Source organism: Rhipicephalus sanguineus, chromosome 2, assembly GCF_013339695.2.
Source record: "Rhipicephalus sanguineus isolate Rsan-2018 chromosome 2, BIME_Rsan_1.4, whole genome shotgun sequence".
NCBI lineage: Eukaryota > Metazoa > Arthropoda > Arachnida > Ixodida > Ixodidae > Rhipicephalus > Rhipicephalus sanguineus.
The window spans coordinates 14,999,730-15,017,736 of record NC_051177.1 but is presented as its reverse complement, the minus strand read 5'-3'; the positions used below and the strand labels follow the sequence as shown (position 1 = coordinate 15,017,736).

General features: G+C 46.4%; 1 protein-coding gene across 2 annotated transcripts in view; it reads left to right on the top strand.

Annotated features, from left to right (window-relative positions):
- The window catches only part of LOC119382445 (polyunsaturated fatty acid 5-lipoxygenase), a 68,557-nt gene that overhangs the window by 31,755 nt on the left and 18,795 nt on the right, over window positions 1–18,007 (top strand). For both annotated transcript variants that reach the window (XM_037650149.2, XM_037650146.2), the window contains exons 3-8: window positions 4,012–4,269; window positions 7,666–7,710; window positions 8,837–8,962; window positions 11,960–12,057; window positions 17,043–17,175; window positions 17,855–17,950. In XM_037650149.2, the coding sequence (XP_037506077.1) occupies window positions 4,012–4,269; window positions 7,666–7,710; window positions 8,837–8,962; window positions 11,960–12,057; window positions 17,043–17,175; window positions 17,855–17,950 (756 nt within the window). The remainder of the gene's footprint in view (window positions 1–4,011; window positions 4,270–7,665; window positions 7,711–8,836; window positions 8,963–11,959; window positions 12,058–17,042; window positions 17,176–17,854; window positions 17,951–18,007) is intronic.

The following is an 18,007-nucleotide window of genomic DNA, read 5'->3' as shown; positions in this document are numbered from 1 at the left end:
CCTCCATGTCGCGTTTGCAGAAGTGTTTTGCAGAAGTGAAACGCACACGCATCACGCATTAGGTTCATGCATTGCCGCGAAAAACATGAAGGGAAACGAATCTTGACATGTCTCCGCTTGAATTGTGGCCCTATCTTGGAAAGAGGCGACCGAAGACAGCCTCGCCATCTCTGCGCGGCTACAGAAATTCTGCACCGCAAATTCACTTTCTATCTGAAAAAAGGAGCTTTTTTATCGGCGGTACACGGTTGGCGAAGCCTCATTACTCAAATCTAAATTAAATACGAACATTATTTGGGAATGAATGAGTTTAATAATGCAGGACGACGACTAGAAAGATTCGAAGTGAACGGCTCTCGCTTCAGCAGGCACCGCCATCTTGCCCTACGTACGGGATCTCTTGCGTGCGTTAGCGTTGAACGCTACATTCCAGAAATAGCGTTCGTACGTAAGAGCTTGGGGTACGTTTATGTTCTGCTCATGCGCGGTTAGGAGCACGCAACGCTAACGCTAACGCTAAATCCTTGCGCTTGCTGTTTTCCGCTATACTAAAACTCGCTAATGTCAATTGCGTTTTGGCAATGTCATCTATCCGATATAACAATGTAATAAACATTACATAGAAAAGTCCGCTTGTCGAAACGTTGGCTCCAGTGACAACCCGCGTTCAAGAATTTTGGGGGCGAAGCACCTCGGGGTCTCGGCTTGTCATGTCGTTGTCACAGCCCATCATAAACGGGTATACGCCACAGAAATTGGGTAAATCCCACTACTCGTCCCCGGTCCAAAATATGCATATTATGAGTTAAAGGTACGTCGGTACTGCCAAAAATATTATGTTTGGCTTAGCAGCGGTGTCGAATCCCCGAAGAAATTTACCAAGGCACTCAAGTTTCTTATATGAAACTGAGACTCAACGTGAATCTCTACGGTAAAGTCATCTATCTGAAACACCACTTCTTGAATGTTTTATACGACTAGTGCGCGCCGACGGAAGCGCCATGCATACGTGCACGCGAACTTGCTCGTTGCTCTCGGAAAAGTAAGCGGACGGCCGCCGTAGTTACCTACGTCGTTGTACGTGTGTTTCCGCGTTGTTCACGTTTCCGTAGCAACGTTCGTCGTATGTGTGCTGGCCGAAACTTCAAGGGATGTCGAATAACAATTGATGTGGGGTGGGGTGCTCGAACACCTACAAGAACTCTTCCGCAACACGGTTTTACTCATTAACGTCAAGGCCTCACGAGCAAGAGCGACGGAGGCAGTGGATTGCCGCCATTCGTTGGGAAAGGTGAGCCGCTTCGTTATTGTGCGAGTTAACACGTCGCTTCTTGCTCTCATGCTTTCGTTCTGCCATATCGGTGCTCGTTGGATGCCCTCGATCATGTTGATACTGGCAGGCGACGAAACTTATCGCAGACTGAGCATGTGTTAGTTCGGTTCGATCGCCGTGCAAGGGCACTTGCCTCAAACGTTCTGTATTTATTATTTACAGAAATAGCAATGCAGCAATGGTTGATACTTGTTTTTCCGATGCGCGCGCCCTGTCGCACCCTAACCAGAGCCGTATATTCCTTCGGAGAGTTCGGCGGAGGGGCGGAGCCAACAACCATCCAAATTTAGCGGCGGCGCGGCGCTGTCCGCCATTTTGTGCCGCGGCACTGTAAGCTCGCGTTGGCGTGCGCCCGCAACGCTCCGTCTCTGGCGAACCCTTTCTTCAGCGACCGCGCTGCAAGCCCCAGTTGCGACGTCCGTGCAGGTCCACGATGTTCCACGCAGCCGACACGTGCACGATCAGCAGCAAACACACACCAGGTCGGTCACAGAGGAAGCATAAATGCCGACAGCGACGTCACGGGTACAGCATCACGAGAAACCTCGGCACGAAATGGCGTCGGCGGCGCGGAAGCGCGCTGTTGCCAGACTGGCGGCGAGATCAAAAGAGCGCCGAACTCTCCCAAAGGGAATATACGGCTCTGATCCTAACCATCGCCGCCGGGTTTTCATGCCACCGTATCGGCGACGCGCTTAGTTAAGCGCTCGTTTGTGACAAACGGCGTGCACAAGTCCACTTTAGTGGAGGCCCGCGCCCTTCCTGCAGCTGCCAGCGCTGGCATCCGAACGAAGGGGAAATCGCAGCCGCGAACTTCATCCATCCCTTAACAGCAAAGCTATGCAAAGCGTTGTCGTCTGCTCGGCTTCCCGCACGTACTGTCGCCGGCGCCCGCTAGGTGGCTATCAGTGTCACCTCTATAGGAGGTGCACTAGGCGTATAATGGCATGAATAACTAGCAGAACTGGCGGTGTCACCTTCCCTATGTCGTCGTGTGCGCCCGAGCGGCTTGTATTGGGCGGCGCGGCGCGTATGCTCAGCCGCATCTTGTAGTTCCAGCGCGAACACGGGAAAAAGACAGCACGTGTATGAGACGCATGCATAAAGCTTCTGCTAGCGGTGTCTTCACGTGGGTGTTTTCCTTGTTTTTGCAGAAAGATGGCAACTTGGGCGAGTTGGTAATGGTTCATCTTGCATTAAACTATAGAAACTAGGAAAAAGAAAGAGCGACACACACACAACCAGCGCTGATATGGTCCCTTGAAATCATGTTTATACATTATATAATAATATAATGTAGCACCAGTCAAATATATATAAAGCCTACATACCAAAACATATCTATTTTATTATTACTATACTGCGACCTATGTTCTACCATATCTCTTACATTTTGCCATTCTATAATACCTGGCTTTTGAATTTCTTTTCTTTGTTTTTGTGTTCTTGCTAAAATATGTTGTCTAACCCCCCTCGCATAAGATTCCTACGTGGAGCCTGTGAGGTATTTTTAAATAAATAAATAAATAAGTAAATAAATAAATAAATAAATAAATAAAAACAGAGAGACATGAGTTGGCGCTGCTGTCTACGTCAGCTAAACCTAAGGAAGTACAAGCTGCAATAAAGTAAATTCTCTGTTGCGACAATCAAGATGGTTAACACACCTCTCTTTTTTATTAAATATGCGACATGCTTCTACCACTTCTCCGTCACTGTGATGTAAATGCTTGTAGACTGTCTGAGAGCTCCTGAAATGGGGGAGCGTGCACGTTACCTGCAATGAAGCCAAGGTTAGTGCTATCCACGGTGTAGGAAGGAGAGGTGACACATCGGCTCGGAGGCGCAGCGGAGCAGCCGCGTCGAAAAGTTGTTCACGTTCGCCTTCTATCCACAAGACGGCGTCCCGCGCATGGGGGCCGGTAGAACGTGTGTAAAACTCCTGGGTGCCACTTCATTTCGCTCGCTCCACGACGCAACGTTTCATGTCGAAACATATTTACGGGCGTTTTGTGAAACTATTCGTATTGCGTGACAGTTTTCTTTCATCCTGTGAACTTAGTGTGGGTCTAGGGAGCGATGGGCAAGAAGTGTCTCGCGCCACGTTGCACGACAATGTACAAGTCGTGTACTGAGAAACTCTAATTGTTTTCCGCGCCGAAAGAAGAAGAGCGCCTTCGGGTATGGAGGAACGCCATACCTCGCAATGATCGAATGTTGCAGTCTACCGACCACCTCTGCGAAAGTCACTTGGAGCCACATCTGGTGACCAAAACCTGGGAGGCTCTTTACTGCGATAATGTCTTGGTTCGCACGCCCCGGAAAGCGTTGCTCTCGAAAGATGCAGTGCCTACTATAGTTCCAGACTGCTCCAGCTATTTGTCGAAAGAAGTCAGCTGAGAGGCACGGCAACGCCGCGCTTTTCAAGAAGTGGCCAGTGGCCGCCGTTCGCGTAGCGCCACCTACGAGCAAGTATTTGAACCCGAACAAAATTTCGCCACGCTCCGTCGCCGCGTTGAGCCACCTCTCCTTCCTACACCATGGTTGCATTCAAAGATGCACGGTGTTCTCTTAGTCGAGAATTAAGACAGCACTGTTAAACGAGTACGGTACATGTCGTGTTTGCATTTGCCCGTGCGTCGTGTCCACATGCCCACTCTCGTATTGTGCTGTCTCAGGTGGAGGTGTGGCGCGACAGCTTCGGCTTCGGCCACGCATGGTTCGTGGACCGCATCGAGGTGCAGGATCAGCTGTCGGCCGAGCTGTACGTGTTTCCCTTCCACCGGTGGCTGCCCGCCGACCAGCACTTCTTCGTCGCACTCTACGACTGTGTGCTGCCGCACGACGACCCGCACCAGGACCAGCGCAGGCAGGAACTGCAGCGCAAGCGGAAGCTGTACCGCTACAAGGCATGGATCCCCGAAGGACCCACTCAGGTGCTCACCACTTCCAAAAATTGCCCTTTTTTAAATGCGAATGCATTTGTTAGTCGGGCTATGTAAGGCATCCGGCGTTGTCCGCGCGCCTCTCCGCTCTCACTCTCTTTCCCATAGCAACAGCTGCGGGCGCGCGCGCTTATCCTCGCCCCTAGCAATCGGAGCAGGTGGTGCGGGCGGAGTAGCGGAGAGTGAGTGGAGAGGAGGAGCGCGCTCTGGCGTGTGAGGGCGCTCGCATCGTGGGAGCTCGGCGGAGCTCCCGCGTGTGTGGAGAGAGTGCAGGAGAGGGTAGGTGCAGTGCTTCGCCGCTCCTTCTCTCGCCGTTTGCTCTCTCTCCTCCCTGCGCCACCGCCTCAATGCAGTGCGTTTGAAACGCGTTTGTAGCGTTTGTGCTGCCTTGGCACAGCCTAAAAACAGCGCGTTCTAAACGCGTTTGTGCTGCATTGAGGGCGGTGGCAAGATCCCTGAGGTGATTACGAACACGCGTAGGAAGCGTTCGTTGAAAGAGGCACCCAAAAGGGAGACACTTGAGCGCGTCGATGTGTCCAGCTTTGCGCCATTAAAATTACTACGCCGTATACTCTCGGCGCAAGAAATGCATTCGCATTTCCTCACGATTCCCTTCGGGGAGGTGGGGGAATTTTTTTTGTGGTGTGCTTTACAGGTGTTTTGTTAGGGCCGTCAGCGATCGATCACCTATGGAAACACCGCCAGTACAATAGGGAAATTGTTTCCATTAAAACAAAGAGGATATATTGTTGCAACCAATTATTCTTACTCGCATTAAGGAGGCTCACGTGCAGTGTTTGCCGCGCTCGCGTTTCTGCCATAGTATTTCTATGAAACGGCCACAGAATGCGTCAGTACATCGGTCATCACTAAAGCATAAATGTCCAACGATGAAATGTCGTCAGAACCTTCATTTCACGACATGCCGTGCACAGCAGGCACACTTTTCAGGTAAATCATATTAGATTTTATGAGCCCACTGATGTCTAAAGTAGTCGCGACTGGATCTTACTTTGCTGTGTTTAATACTTAACAAATTTCTGACAATACTTCTCACAGGAATGAGACGCACTAAACCAAGATAAACCTAAGCACTTCACAAACATTGCACCTGTGTAAACATTCTGCACATGAAAAGACGCACGACTTGCGACTGGTTATGTTTTATTCGAAGATTGTTCTCTTTTTTTTTTACGAGGTGTAATATCCTTCTGCGTCTTTCCTTATTGCCGCGAGCAAGGCCAGCTGTGCACCAATAAAAAAGTGCCAGACTACAACATTTTTTTAGCTTGGAGACTTTCTTGTGAAGGCCTTATGCATGTAGCTACGTTGCGACCGAATGCAGCCTTTGTCCACATTCTAGAAAACTTCCGCTAAGAAGATACAGTATGCTAAACGGAAGAATCTGTTTGTGCTACCATAGGTCGGCAAACTCGCAACTCATGACTCGACTCACTCAACACTCACTCACACTCAGATCGAGCCGTGAATCTGAGTCTGAGTGAGTCCGGCTGAGTAATATTTTGGTGAGTTTGAGTCCGACTGAGTCCGGTTGAGAAAAAATTTAGTGACTCTTAGTTCGAGTGAGTCCAGTGGAGGAAAACGAGTGAGCCCTAAGCGCAAAATATATTTCTTGAGTGAGTCTGAGTCAGCTCCACGTCTTTTTGCCGATCTGTCGTGCTATCTGCACCACTTCAGCGTTACTGTCAGCGTTACGTCGGCCTCACGTTTATACTCCCGTCGATTCACACATACTTCAAAGCCATATAGAACTCATACGCCAGCTCAATATTTATTGATCAGAGGCGTGCGTTACAATTGGGGGGGGGGGGGGGGGGTCGGTAGGTACCGTGACCTGCCATCGCAAACTATTTCACAGGAAGTTCTTGATAAAAATATCTCGTGTGAATCATCTCTTTCAATAAACATGTCCTTGCTAGATTGCAACCACTCATAACTCATACCTGAAGGTACGAGATGAAAAGGCGCAAAGTAGAGCACCAAATATGCGAGATATTGGTGCGAAAGAGCGCTGACACCATGGTCGATAAAGCCAATGCTAACGGACTCATGACTCGACTCACTAAGACTCGCTCACACTCAGATGGAGCCGTGAGTCTGAGTCTGGGTGAGTCCGAGTGGGCAATTATTTGACATCAAAGAAATTACGCGAAGAAAACACGGACAGAACAAGGCAATAATTTGGTGAGTTTGAGTCCGAGTAAGTCCGGCTGAAAAAAATTTCATTGAGTCCGAGTCCGAGTGGCTTCGGTTGAGGAAAAGTTTCGTGAGTCTGAGTCCGAGTGAGCTCTAAAGGCAAAATAAATTTCGTGAGTGAGTCTGAGTGAGCTCCACATTTTTTGCCGACCTATGGCTACCATGCATGGAGCCACAAGGACATCTTTCTGTTACTACTCCTAATCTATATACTCAACTCTTATGGGGAGAACGTGTCCCATTGCGAATATTTCTTTTAACTTATACATAACATGTCAGCTCTTTCTCGTTGGCTCTTATTGCCAACCAGGTTGCGCTAAGGAATGTCGAGTGCTAGTTTTTGGCACAGCTGTTTGACACACTTGCATCTCAGAAGTACGTACCATAACATTTTTTGAATCAAGAAGTGCCACGTGATCTAAAGTGACAGCTCTGGAAAATGCAGGGAGGCGAACGAAGAGAGAAAGAGATGTACTAACCGTGTCGGAGCAAACAGTTTTGAGAACTCTTAAGCTATTGCAGTAAAAAATGATGAAATCCTGCTGCAATTGATAAACCTTATAGCTTATTTAGGTCGTCACCAAGGAAGGACCATAAGGAACGATGGGACAAAGCGATTTCTTGATGGTTTTTGCACAGGTGTTCGCAATGTTTGATTAGGTTTCACAACAGCGCATCTCCCTCCCCCGCCACTTGACCGAGTCCGAAAGAAGCAAGCTTCTTAACTGATGCAAAACTGAACATTAAGCAATGATATGCACAGCGGCCTGCGCTTCGGTGTCTGGCTTTTCGGGGGTAAACACTTCTTAGCATGCAGCATCCTCGGCCGCCATTAGTGTCAAAAACCTGCTTGGCCTGCACTTCTGACTGAGTATTGGCGTGGTACAGACTTGGACGAGTAGAGTGGGCGGCCGCCTCCCTCCCGTTCCCCCCCCAGGCGCACGCCTATGGTTTCTTGTGTTCCGTATTTTCTTGCGCCTAAGAAGTATTGAAGATGAACGCATACCATATATCCCAGTGTGCAGTGATCGTTGCTGGTTGTGGTCGAGCTTGCGGTGCGTTTGCGCAAATATTGTTTATAAGTGCTCGACTGTATAATGTGTGATGCAACGGGAAAATTATTTTAAAATGACGTGCACGTATAGCCACATTTTACCCATGTCTTTGCAGGCCTACCGCCTTCCCGAGGATGAACAGTTCAGTCACGAATACAAGGTGAGCATAGCAATATGCATGCGGGTTGTTTCAACAAATGTGTCTGAAAACTCTCAAAAAGCAAGGGAAATATGATATTCGCTCCATACCTTCATATTTACATTTCTTGTGGTGGCAGACATCTTAAAATGACTACAGATTGTAATTACAGTACAAATTACAGAAATTAAAATAATTACTTTACTTCATTTATTTATAAGAGACAGGCGACCGGGTCGAGCGGGAGAATTGAAGTCCTTCCTGCGAAGAGCTCCTTGCCGCTTTGAGATTTCTGAAAAAGTGGCTTCTGGTAATTGTTGCGGAATGATGAAATTCGACTAAATTCACCCGCAAAACCGAAACCGAAGCGCAGATGAACGCCACTAGCAGACGACCAGAATGACGTCGCTTTTTTCGACGACGATCGTAGTTGTATCAGTTCTTCTGCAACGCAAGCGCAGCCCGCACACCCACGAAATGAAGTATGTCGATGATCGCTATAACGGCGCTATCGCTCGTTCTGGAGGTCTCGGAACAGTATGGCAGTCACTCTTCCACTTTTCGATTTCGCCGGCAAAATTGTTTGCATTTCATCCCTCTGCTAAAATTACCATTGCCTCTTTTTTGGAGGAAGAGGAGGTGGAGAAGGGTAATAGAAAGGCAGAGAGGTTAACCAGGCCTGAGCTAGGTTGGCCAGCCTGCACTGGTGCAAATCTCATAGCGACAATGGGCTGTTCTCTTGAAGTGCTCCCATTCTTCCATATATATGAGGCCACCTCCTGTCCAGACTAATTTAAAAGGTAATTAATTAAATTGATTTATTTACTTAGGTATAGATGTCTCTGCTCAGCATAAGGTGTCTGACACTACCGAAAGAGTAATTATGAAGGCAGCGGGCAAATTTTGCATTTTCGTTATTTTTGAGAATTTTCAGACACATTTCTTGAAACAGCGTGTATAGTTATTTTACCCTGTGCGAGCCCAGATTTTCTCAGAAAAGTTTCGTTTAAGGTAGTACTTTGAGAGTGTAAATAATGAATGCTTGTCAGAAGGCGGCAGCTATAGATGCTTCCTGTTCAAAAACAATGGCGAATGTGTGCCACTGACTGGTGACCTTGTTGGCTTCTTCCACCTCTGCCATCTGCAGTGGGACATTGTGTCGATGAAGGCGAGGATGATGGTCGAAACCAAACTTATCATGATCAAGGTCACACACTGGCAATCTATGGACGACCTCCGTCGGGTCTACAAGTACAGCCTTGGAGAGCCCAGAGTGAGTTACTCGAGGATATCGCTCCTCCATTGTTAAACAGCTTCCATTCGTCATAACCTGCAACGTTTCCATGTGGCCCACGTGCTAAGCATAAAAAGAGAGTTTTCAAGTTGAAGTGCAGCGAAGTGTGTTGTGCATTTGCGCTCCCATTTACCTGCTCATGAAAAGCCCTCAATGGGTGAAAAAACAGAAAAAAAATATATTATTAATGACTTCATGGTATCTTTATTATGATTGTCATTATCGCTGTCATCCGCATGCGGAGAGCACACGAATGTTCTGCTTCTGCAAAGTTACAAGGATTAGCTGAACTCATTCAAACTTATACAACATCTCAAGGAATGCGAAAATGATACACCAGAATAGAAATAAATCAAAGAAAAGGAGCTTTATAATATTTTCTTAATTTTGTTTACATAAATAGCTAGACTGATAGCCTAAATGACTACTGGCCGGTCCAATATGGAAGATTCTGTTGGTTTTGTACAACCTGTTGCTCGTATATAATACAGTTAATTTCTTTGCATAAAATCTAAGCAGTATGCCTAAGTACACAACAGTATACATAAATACAAACAGACGTAATATAGACAAGTACAAAATTGAAAACCCTCGAAAAATACTTGGTTAGAGAGGCAGTAGCGTTTGGAGGTTATGTCAAAATTTCTTGCAAGTTTTATTTCATGAGACAATTCGCTCCAGAACTTGGCACCGGAAAATTTTATCAACCTTTCACCGCCCACAGGAAGGTTTAGATTGCCGTCGCTTGCGTGTAGTGCGGCTCAGCGATGGAAAAATTAAACTCACGAGGCAGCGGTGTGATAGCGTTAATTATTTTGTTCCTTGTCCACTATATAGAGTTAGTCTACGGTTACTAAGTTGCTATTGCGGTTACTAACAATTTAGTAATGGACTAACCATTTCAGTTAGTACTATTCGCTTACTAACCAGGTAGCGAATTTCACTAAACTACCTTCACTTACTAAGAGGTTAGTGCTTTCTGTGACAAGTAAACGGTTAGTATTTAGTTAGTGAATATGCCGGCCTTGTTTTCTAAGAGTGCAGGAGATCTTGTAGCTTCTTTTAGCAGTAAACAGTGATACAGGCAGTTTCTGAAAGAGAGTATTACTACAGGGGTGGTGCATACGGGACGATGCATTCGGAATATGAGTGCGTGGTACATCACGCACACATTTAGCCCCACGATTCGCAATATTAGCTAAGGTGGCAATGAAATAGGCTGAAATTCAAAGATCGCAGCAAAGCCAAATCAAAGTATTGCCGCGCACGTATGAGACCGTAACTGCTGGAGGACAACTTTTTACAGACAGCGTTGATTTAGTCCCTCCAGTGAAGGTGAAATTTCTGGATATTTACTGACGTGAACACGTGCAATTGCTTCAGATGACTGACGTACTGTCGAGACATCGTTAACCTGTAAAGCGAATAAAGTGAGTCCCAGTACGAATCCTTGCGGTACCCCAGATATGACATTCCTTGATTCACATAGCAACCCATCAATTTGTACCTTTAAATCTAGAAGAGTTTGGATGCGAGCTCGTTGGTACGGATTCATCTTAAAAACACAGCGCTAATTTAAACATGGACAGAAGAAACAGCAAACGAGGACAGGCGCTGACCGGAAACAAAGCTTTTATTGTGCGTGCACAAATATATAGCTTATGAAAGAAAGGAAGGGGGGGGGGGTACCTCGTGCATCAGCATCCATCTCCCTTCCTCCCCTTCCTTTCTTTCATAAGCTATATATTTGTGCACGCTGTGGGGAACCCTCGACCATCAGATCACCACCCTCACCCATGTCAGCACCGATAGTGACAAGACACAGCAGCGAGGGCCACTGCGCATGCTCCCGGATGCAGAGACGCTTCATAAGCGAGCACGGCGAGCGGTCAAGGGGGAGTTGCCGGCGAACTGTCGAGAGGTGCGCGTGTGTGTGCGACGTGCGGTCCGCCGGGGCCAGGGTTAGCTGGACCGGCGCGGAAGTGTTCCTGAAAGTTTGGTTTTATGTATTTTCATTTGTTGGCCTAACAGTTTTAAAGCTTTATTAATAAATCGTTTGTTGAGTTGCGTCGATGAGCGGCCCACATTCATTGGAGTGGACGGGGAACCCCACAACGCACAATAAAAGCTTTGTTGGCAGTCAGCTCCCGTCCTCGTTTGCTGTTTCTTCTGTCCATGTTTAAATTAGCGCTGTGTTCTTAAGATGATTTGTACCTTTTGTTTACGCGATTTATGACAACAAGAAAACACGTCATCATAGCCGCCGACAACGCCATAACAGTTCAGTTTTTCGAGTAGTGCCGAGGGACAAATGGTATCAAATGCCTCTATTATATAAATTTAAATTCCGATAACAACTTTTTTTTTGGTTAAAAACAGTGTTTATAGCAGTGTGATTGATAGGGCTGGTTGGTGCATTGTAGAATACGAATAAAACGGTGCTTGTGACGGGACGAGAAGACTGGGTTGTTGGTCAGCGCCGCGTCTGTGCCTTCTTCTCGTTCCGTCTTAAGCGCTGTTTTATTTGTATTCTACAGAGTTTACAGCTTGGGATAAACTAGAAGGGTGGCAGATCGGGCTAGTTCGTGCTCCATGATCAGAATCGTAGTAGCGCGGAAGCAACACCAAAGGTCAAGAAGGGACGCAGGCAAGCGCTTGTCTGCGTCCCTTCTTGTCCTTTGTGTTGCTTCCGTGTAGTACGATTCTGATTTGGGATAAAGTAAGTAGAGCTGTCGATGTAAACTTTCCTGGGACAAAACCATGCTGTTCATGGTTTGTATATTACCTGGTTATGAGCTGAGTGTATCCTAGAATGAAGCTGTGTTCAATGTGGCCGAAGTCAATAGCCGGTGCATTTTAGCCAGAAACCTATCCCTGAAGCTATTTCTTGCGCTTCCGGTAAATGATGCCCACGCGCGACTGTTCATCTCTCTAGACTGCACGTTGTAGCGTTCATCTGATTATTTCTCTATACAGTGTCTCGATCATTGGAACGAAGATCGGTGGTTTGGTCTACAGCGGGTTCAAGGCGTCAACCCTTTTCTTATAACGCTTTGCAAAGCCATTCCGGAAAAGTGAGTTCACTTTGTTTTTCTTTCATTCTCCATTGCTACTAATATGAAATGACTTTGCGAGCTCTGCCTGACAAGCAGTGTTGGCGGTAACGCTTTACAGGTAATGGCGTTACCGGTAATGCGTTACTTTTTTCAGTAACTAAGTAACGTACTCATTACTATTTCGGAACTGTAACGGGTAACGTACTTTCGTTATCATTTTTCGGTAACGTGAGGTGTCATGTTACTCGTTACTTTTAGTTCCAATTATACTCGCAGTCTTACATGAAATTCATTCGTCTTGTAGGAGTGCCTTTCTCAGAGCTTGCCCCGACGTTAGTTTGCCGTTGCGGCGGACTGCTGTCGGCCCGCCAAGCATTGACAAAGCGACATCGCATGGGCGGTTCCTTTCTTGCGCAGGGGAAATCGCAATGGGGAGCAAATTGCCGAAATTTCATAAATAGATTTCCTATAGTTTCGGCTACCTTGCTATCGAGGTTCAAGTTGTCGTTGACTGTCGATGAAGTGAAGTGTAATGCGGTCCTTCTAACCGTCAAAAGCGAGCTGTCGAGATCTGCTCGGCTTGCGGACATGCAAGACTCGTTGTGAGCTCCTCCAGCGGAACAGAGGATGACTTCCTTCGAAAATCCCCTCAGAACATAATCGCCAACGGAGGGTGAGCGACTGCCTTGCCTTTGGTGCCGCATGGCATCGCTATGAGCGGGCTGAAAGAAAACTCTCCGCGTCATCACCAGCTCTTCCTGAAAGTGAATACAAGAGTACCATATAGTGCGTCTTCCAAGCTCCTATTTAGCGTAGGTGTGGACGTATTTGCTAATGAGCGAGTCAAGCTGTCCGATTAAAGTTTTGAAAGGTAGCTGTTGCTTTTATTCAGCGGTTTGTAGTAACATTTGAAAACTGTTCCTGTACTACTCTAGCACTGTCTATGAATTTCGTATTCAAAATTAGTTTTACTTCTTGACATTTGCAATGGCGCCTCCGTTTCTGGTTATTGAACTCCGGAGCAAGCGAGGCTGACCTTGAACGCTTTCACGTACGCAGTCGCAATATTTGCGGCAATTATACAGGTCAAATTGAAAAAAAAAAAGAAACTTGTTGAAAAAGAAACGTTTTGTTGAACTTTCTGTCACAGCGACTTTCACGAGCGCGCAAAACACACGCGGCAGTACGCGATCCTGAAACTACCACTGAGACGCGACCGCGTGAGCGAAACATGGCGCCGGGCGACGCGAAGTTCGGCGAAAACGGAACCTTTGAACCACGCGCGCTGTTCCCCATGACAACGCCACAGAGGTTCTTTTTTCCATGAATCAAACGGAAACGAACAAATGGCATTTTATTACGTCTCTTGATGCACGGAAGGTTCTTTTTTTATTGCAGCTAGTTTGATTACGAGTGAATAATTGTAGTCGGACTCTCTCACGTCATCGGGATCATGTCCGAAATGTCCCGCTCGTGGCGCTCATCGTGTGATACATTTAGCTTAATTTCTCGGTAAGTAGGGCACTGCTGTTGATAATATTACCGTTTTAGACGTTGTCATACATTGCGCTTTCACTTTGACATAAATTGTTATTTGCCTTTAGTGTCCCTTTTTGGGCATCGATTTTGGCAGCAGAAGCGTGCTGCCATAATTCTGCAAGTTTGTTCAGTGATGTTTTCATTTCAGAGAGCGTTGATGATGAAATCGATTACTTTGTGTTTAATGACCCATTCCGAAAAACAGCTTCCCCGTGTGCCACAGAGTTAGAAGCCATCACATGAAACTATACAGGAAACTTAACACCTATAGCGCACCGAAGGGACAGGGACACAAGAGAAACGACGTGGACGCAGCGCAAACTTCCAACAAATGTTTTATTTACGAAGCAGAGACATGAAAATATAGGAAAACCAAGCAACGCACGCAGGCACATCAGTACAAGATCATTAATTATCATGACACATGTTGAAGACGTGTAGACAACGAAAGCATGAGAGTACAAAAAATATATATTTACAAGATTAACAGGCCATGCGGACGCAACCAACCCCCTCAGGTCACCCTTCCTATCACTGTAGTAAGACCGAAAGACGAGCTAGTTGGTAGAAATTCATCTTGAGTAGCTTTTAGCGCAAAAAAAGGACAGGGACACAGAGGGACAGAGGGACAGGCTGCGTGAGCACGCAAATAACGTGCGCACTGAAAGTGCGGGCCACCTCGCTATTCATTGCAGAAACTGTGGGTGCGTCCTCATGTATCCGCAGTGCAGTGTCATAGGGCGAAGCACAGCGCAGACAACACGGGAAATCATCGAGGCGGCGAAGATAGCGAGTTTGGGGGACATGTGTGTGAGCGCGCCGTCAATAGAGCTGACAAGAAAGAAATTTGATTTCTTATAGGTGATAGGAAGGGTGACCTGAGGGGGTTGGTTGCGTCCGCATGGCCTGTTAATCTTGTAAATATATATTTTTTGTACTCTCATGCTTTCGTTGTCTACACGTCTTCAACATGTGTCATGATAATTAATGATCTTGTACTGATGTGCCTGCGTGCGTTGCTTGGTTTTCCTATATTTTCATGTCTCTGCTTCGTAAATAAAACATTTGTTGGAAGTTAGCGCTGCGTCCACGTCGTTTCTCTTGTGTCCCTGTCCCTTCGGCGCGCTATAGATGTTAAGATGGATTACCAACATGCCTAAGCTCACGTTCTTTCAAGTTACATAATACAGGCAACCTTAGGCCACTACAGTACTACGAAAATACGGCGAAGTTGTGCAAATTATTCTCGTTTAATGAGTATCTGGGGTTGGATTTTTGTTTGGGCGGCAACTTTAACGTGGTATCTAAATATGAGTTTTATAAAGTAGGTATTGTAGGTTCTTGAGGCGAAGACGCACTGATTAAGGCTTCTGGATATGGAGTAATGAGGGAAGTAACGTCCGTTACTTTTTTTCGGTAACGGTAACGGTAACGCGTTAACTTTTTTTTATTGGTAACGCAGGGCGGTAACGCGTTCCTTTTTCTTTAGCGTAACGAGTAATGTATTTAGTTACTTTTTTCCGGTAACGCATACAACACTGCTGACAAGTTGGAGCTTTCTTCAGGATAACGAATTGCCAGTGCGAGCGATAGAGGAAGAAAAAGCGCAGAGTTGAACAAATATTTGCCTGCCATGATTATTTTCTGGTGTCGTGAATGAATAAATTATTTGCACACCACTTTGTGTAATTAAAACCTTGCTTTTGGTCACGTTTAGACAGATGGATGGTAAGAGCGTGACGGAACTTTACAAAGAAAACACCATTATTTACACTCATTTTCGCATTCTCAACAACGGCGGTTTTGGGTTTAACTGATGTGACAATCGTGCGTGCTGACCGTGACGAAATGAGCGGCCGCGGCTCTAGACATCGGCTTCACAGCGCGTCGGCATTTCTGACAGACGCGCAGGGCAAGGAAGAACCATCGTTTCTTATAGTCTGACGGTCCACGCACAAGGCTGTTTCGCCCGAAGCATGCTTGAGGGCGCTGCAATACGGCAGCCCATAGGGTGCCTCGATGTGGTCCTCCGGCGCGCGCGCATCGAGGCACCCTAGCAGCGCACGGGCACACTTTTATTTCATTTTTCGTGGGCTTTCTTTAAACGCTGAAAGAAAATCACCTTGCAGCATGTCCGCTGCCACAAAAAAATGGATCCGTAGTTTTGAAATGCCCTTTAAAACGTAACGAAATGCACGTGACCCTAAATTGGTAATTTAAAAAATGAAGTTTTCCCTGCCGCGCAAAGCTAGAGTAACAACGTTCTTTCCCTTGGTGCAACCGAATTGGGCCACAGCCACAGGAACGTTTTCGAAGGCGTATGCGATTTCCTACGGGAGGCAAACCGAATTCAATGTTAAGTTTATTTCATTTCACGTTATTTTTCATTCATATTGTCTTCATTTTTTTAGCCTAGACTATTCGATTGAGTGTTTCTTTAACTATTCTTTTCTAAACACAATCGAAATATATAACAATTTTCTTTCTAAAATAAGGTGCCGCCCGTTTCATGGCGGATCCCCCGCAATGGGTTGCGCCAGGTTGTCAAGGAACAACCAACCAACCAACGACGCTGGTCGATCCGAGGGCTTTACTGGCTGCTGCTAGGTTCTGCCAGGTTTTGCTGGGCCCGAACTTGGCCACATTTCTTTGTATTTTTTACGGCCCTCGGATAGACGAGCTTCGCTGTTGCTGTAGCTTCGCGCGGCAGTGCAAACTTCTTCATTTTTTTTATTTGAATGACACAGTTTCAAGTGATTTATTCTTTATTTAGTATTACCAATCACAGTCGCCAACATCGTCTTCAATGTCTCTGTACGTCTCCCCATCATCTACGTCGGTCTCTTTATCATCGCTCCATACAGGCGCGACCGAAACTCCTCGGGTAGATCGTCGCCGCCATTGGAGGATTCAACCACTTCTTCTTGTGTTTCTTTTTCTTTCACTCGGTTCAACACGTACCAAGTTTTCCGCCACAGAGTTATCGGCAGGCGGGAAACTCGGCGGCGACTTGGTTGCGCGCACAGGTGGCGCGCAGCTATGGCGGTTGCTAGCGTTACTGTATATGCTGCCTTTAGGTAGCATATACAGCAACTCTACGGCTACAGCACCATATACAGCAACATATACAGCTAGTATATACAGTAACTCTAGCGGCGCTATGGCAACGGCGAAGCAAGGGTCTTTTGTTAACGGACGTCTTACTGCCAGCTTTAACAGTATATATCTGATCTTTGTTAATTATCTTATTAAGTTTAATATTAAGAAACCCTTACGAGTGTCACATGACGGCACAATCATATGTCGTTGGCCTCATTCAGATATTTTACACCACTCTTTTTTTAAATCATTGGTTCTTGTTACGTGAAATAACCTGTATATGCCAAATGCAGTAGTGAAAATGCCTAATGAAATTACAATGGACCCAGCGTAAGCAAAGACGAAATATTGTCATGGTTTCGCAGGTTCGGCGTTGAAGACTACATGGTCGAACCATTCCTGGAAGGAATGACCTTGGACGAAGCAATGCAGAGAAACAGAATCTTTATGACAGACATCGCCCTTGTCGAAGGCGTCCCACTCATGACCAAGGAAACGGTGGGATTGTGCAGAGAACGCTTATTTTCATTCGTGACACAGTAATTACGTTTTCTTGCGTTTTGTTTGTTGTGTGGCATGTCATGCATCATGCACGTGGCTATAAATTGGCGGCCCGGTACTACATAAAAAATTACCTGGCTGCACAAGTTCTCGCAAGGTTAGCGAGGAGCACATTGATGCTCGCAGCTCACAGACTATTTTACGGATGGGTTTCGGTGCCGCCACACTTGGCTGTTGACTTGGCCATATTGGGCTGTGGTAACTTTGCTCTTTTGCATTTTCAACAGCTAAACAAAATGTGCTACAGTAGACGCATGCGCATGAAAATAGTTTGGTTGGTGCATTCGACGTTCTATTCACGTCGCGATATACAAAAATAGAAAGGTTCGTTTAACTGCCCAATGTGGCGGCGCCCATTACGTAAAATCGCCTGTACAAGCCAAATATATCTGCTGCTTGTAGGCATCGTTAGCATTTATGTGCGTTTTGTTCTGTTTGTGAAAATGGTACACTCTTAATCAAGTCCTGGTTAAATGCTGGCTATATCCAGGAAACCAGACGAAAAATGTTCGGTTTCCTGCATGTTTCTAGCGCTTTAGGCGGGACCTGATTTAGAGTGTAGCGGCTCAGCATGGTCCATTTGCATGCGCGCTATAACATTGCTTTTGCCTTTCAGCTATGGGGATCCATGGCGCTCTTCTTCTTGAACAAGAGGAACGACCTGATGCCCATCGCCATACAGCTGAGGCAGCAGAAAGGCATCGACAATCCGGTGCGTTTTCACGCTCATGTGTTGGTCGTATATGTCAGCGACGGCTTCCATATTTCG